We start from the raw sequence: 2,404 nt of genomic DNA on the forward strand, positions 1-2,404 counted from the left end.
AGACCTAGAAGAGAAAAGTCAATTTACTTTTTAGGGAAAATTCTGCTATTACTAGCAAGTAGTGTCAAAGGCCACTGCCAATGCATCAAAACGCTTAAAAATCTGTGGCCAACAAGATTCCGAACCTGGGTTTCTCTGGTACCATGTCATAGGACCTTACTACTGCATCAAAATTCCAAAGTCTTAATGAGGCTTGAGGGTTATAATTTTATACTCCAACTGATAGAAAAGAAAGGCTAAATTCTTGTAAACGATCACTATCATAATGACAACCTTCATAAAGCCACAATTAACTCCTCGCCTAGTCAACATGGAATTAAATGAACCCTAACGCATCACAACAATTTTTCAATCCCAACGGCGACGCGGCCTGGCTGGCTTTGCACTAGTCTAGTCCCATTGAACATTGCAATCTCGGTGACACTGCTTTGGCTTGCAAATGAGAAGGTGGGTTTGGCTCTCATATCATTTACTTATAAGAGACCTGAGAGAATTCACATTTAAAGCTAATTGCTAGAGAGTACTAAACCAAAGTCAAAAGTTCCATCGATCCTTACAAGCACAAGGTGGGCTTGGCTCTCTCAAGTGATGCCCATTATAAGATCCTAGTGTTGAGACAAATCACAAACACAAGGATGTATTATGGAGGAACATAAAGGACCAACAGCTATAAAATAAATCCAACACCAAACATTAAAAGAGTAGAGTAGTACATGCACTGAGAACACCAGCTAAGGAAGAGAACAATCTTCAAAACCCATCAAACATCCAATAGTTGCCAAAAGAAACAACCAAGAACTCAAAGCCAAAAGAGAAACAGATTAAAAAAAAATCCCATTACCATTTACAAGAGTGATGATCCACATAAAGAAGAACTCTTTGTAGGGTAACCCAGTGCTCTCATCCTTCTTCTTATCAATCCTGCAACCTGGGCAGTTCTCAAAGTAAACTTTTTCCAACAACGGCGCCTTGTTCTCGTCACCCATCGCTCAAATTCTCAGTAGGAGTTTTTGTTTTCTTGGGGTTTTTTTTTTTTTTTTTTTTTTTTTTTTTTTTTGGGGTTTTTTTTTTTTTTTTTTTTTTTGAAATTATCAGAACCCAGATGGAGATTTTGGCTAAAATGAAGAAAAATGGAACTTAGAAATATTTATAGTTTGGATGGAGGGTGGAGAAAGAAAGTGGAAGGGAAAGTTTGGTTTACTATTTTCTTTCGAGAGTTGCATTTTGAAGAGCGAGGAGAACGAGGGGAAAAATTAAACTAAAATATTACTGCCAAATTGGAGGATAAAAAAGAATAAAAAAAAGAAGGAAAAAAAACCCTCCTTTCCCTTGGACGTCATCTATCAAACACACTATTAAAGTTTCAATTGGGATTTGGGAGGGTATTAGCTTTTTGTCAGTGCGTCAGCCTTTATGTCACTTGGGAAGAGAGAAAGACGGAAGGGACGGATTTGGTAAGGGTCAATGGTTCTGCCTTTATGTCGCTGTGGCAACTGTTTTGCAAAAACATCCCTATCCTTCGAACTTATTACGCATCTTCCTACTATGAATATTTCTGGATTATGATCGCACGGAGGCCCCTAATACTATTGTGTTGTGCCACTTATTACCCTTTTATGTTTGATATTGACTGATAAACCCTCTACAAGTAAACATCATTAGAGATTTATAGCAGATAGAGCTCCTATACTATTGCGCTCCGCTACTCCCTCAATATTCGCTATATCTTCTCCATAAACCTTATCAGAAATAACTCACCATCCAACAAACAATATGCATGGAGGGCGATGATAATGTTAAGTTTAGTTAAATAGGTTTGTCTACCAATATCAAGCTTAAGGGATGATAAGTGAAACAACGCGATATTTTAGGGGGTCTACGTGCAATTAACTCTATTTTTTGATTAAGCCAAGGGAGGGGGGAAAGGGGGCTCAAGTCAGAAGAACAACCTTCCGTGTTGTGTAAATAAGAGAGAGAGCATCTTCTTAAGAATAAAGAGGTCACTAGATACAAGTTGAGAGGTGCTGAATGATAATTAGGGGTGCATTCGGTCCAGATACGGCTCAGATATGATGCTTACCATATCCATATCCGCTTACCTATCTCAGATAAGGATACGGATACGGATATACATTGGTAAGAAAAATTCATATCCATATCCGTTAAAATCGGATACGGTTACGGATACACATGCGGATATATAAGCATATATGCATGCGGATATACAAAACGGATATGAGAAAACTAGATAGTATTGAGAAAAACATAGTTCATGTGATACAAAAGAGTTCGTTAATATGTACTAGATAGTATTGAGAAAAACATAGTTCATGTGATACAAAAGAGTTCGTTAATATGTTCATTATAACTGAAAAGTTAAGATTAGACATCTTGATCATCAAAA

At 37.3% G+C, this 2,404-nt stretch overlaps 1 protein-coding gene across 1 annotated transcript in view; it reads right to left on the minus strand.

The window, feature by feature from the left end:
* The window catches only part of LOC109831709 (protein ZINC INDUCED FACILITATOR-LIKE 1-like), an 18,627-nt gene extending 17,276 nt beyond the window's left edge, over positions 1 to 1,351 (minus strand). Inside the window, exon 1 of the mRNA XM_020399093.1 lies at positions 842 to 1,351. Coding sequence (XP_020254682.1) covers positions 842 to 986 — 145 coding nt within the window. The 5' untranslated portion in view covers positions 987 to 1,351. The remainder of the gene's footprint in view (positions 1 to 841) is intronic.

The sequence above is a fragment of the Asparagus officinalis genome, chromosome 2 (assembly GCF_001876935.1).
Source record: "Asparagus officinalis chromosome 2, Aspof.V1, whole genome shotgun sequence".
Taxonomy (NCBI): domain Eukaryota; kingdom Viridiplantae; phylum Streptophyta; class Magnoliopsida; order Asparagales; family Asparagaceae; genus Asparagus; species Asparagus officinalis.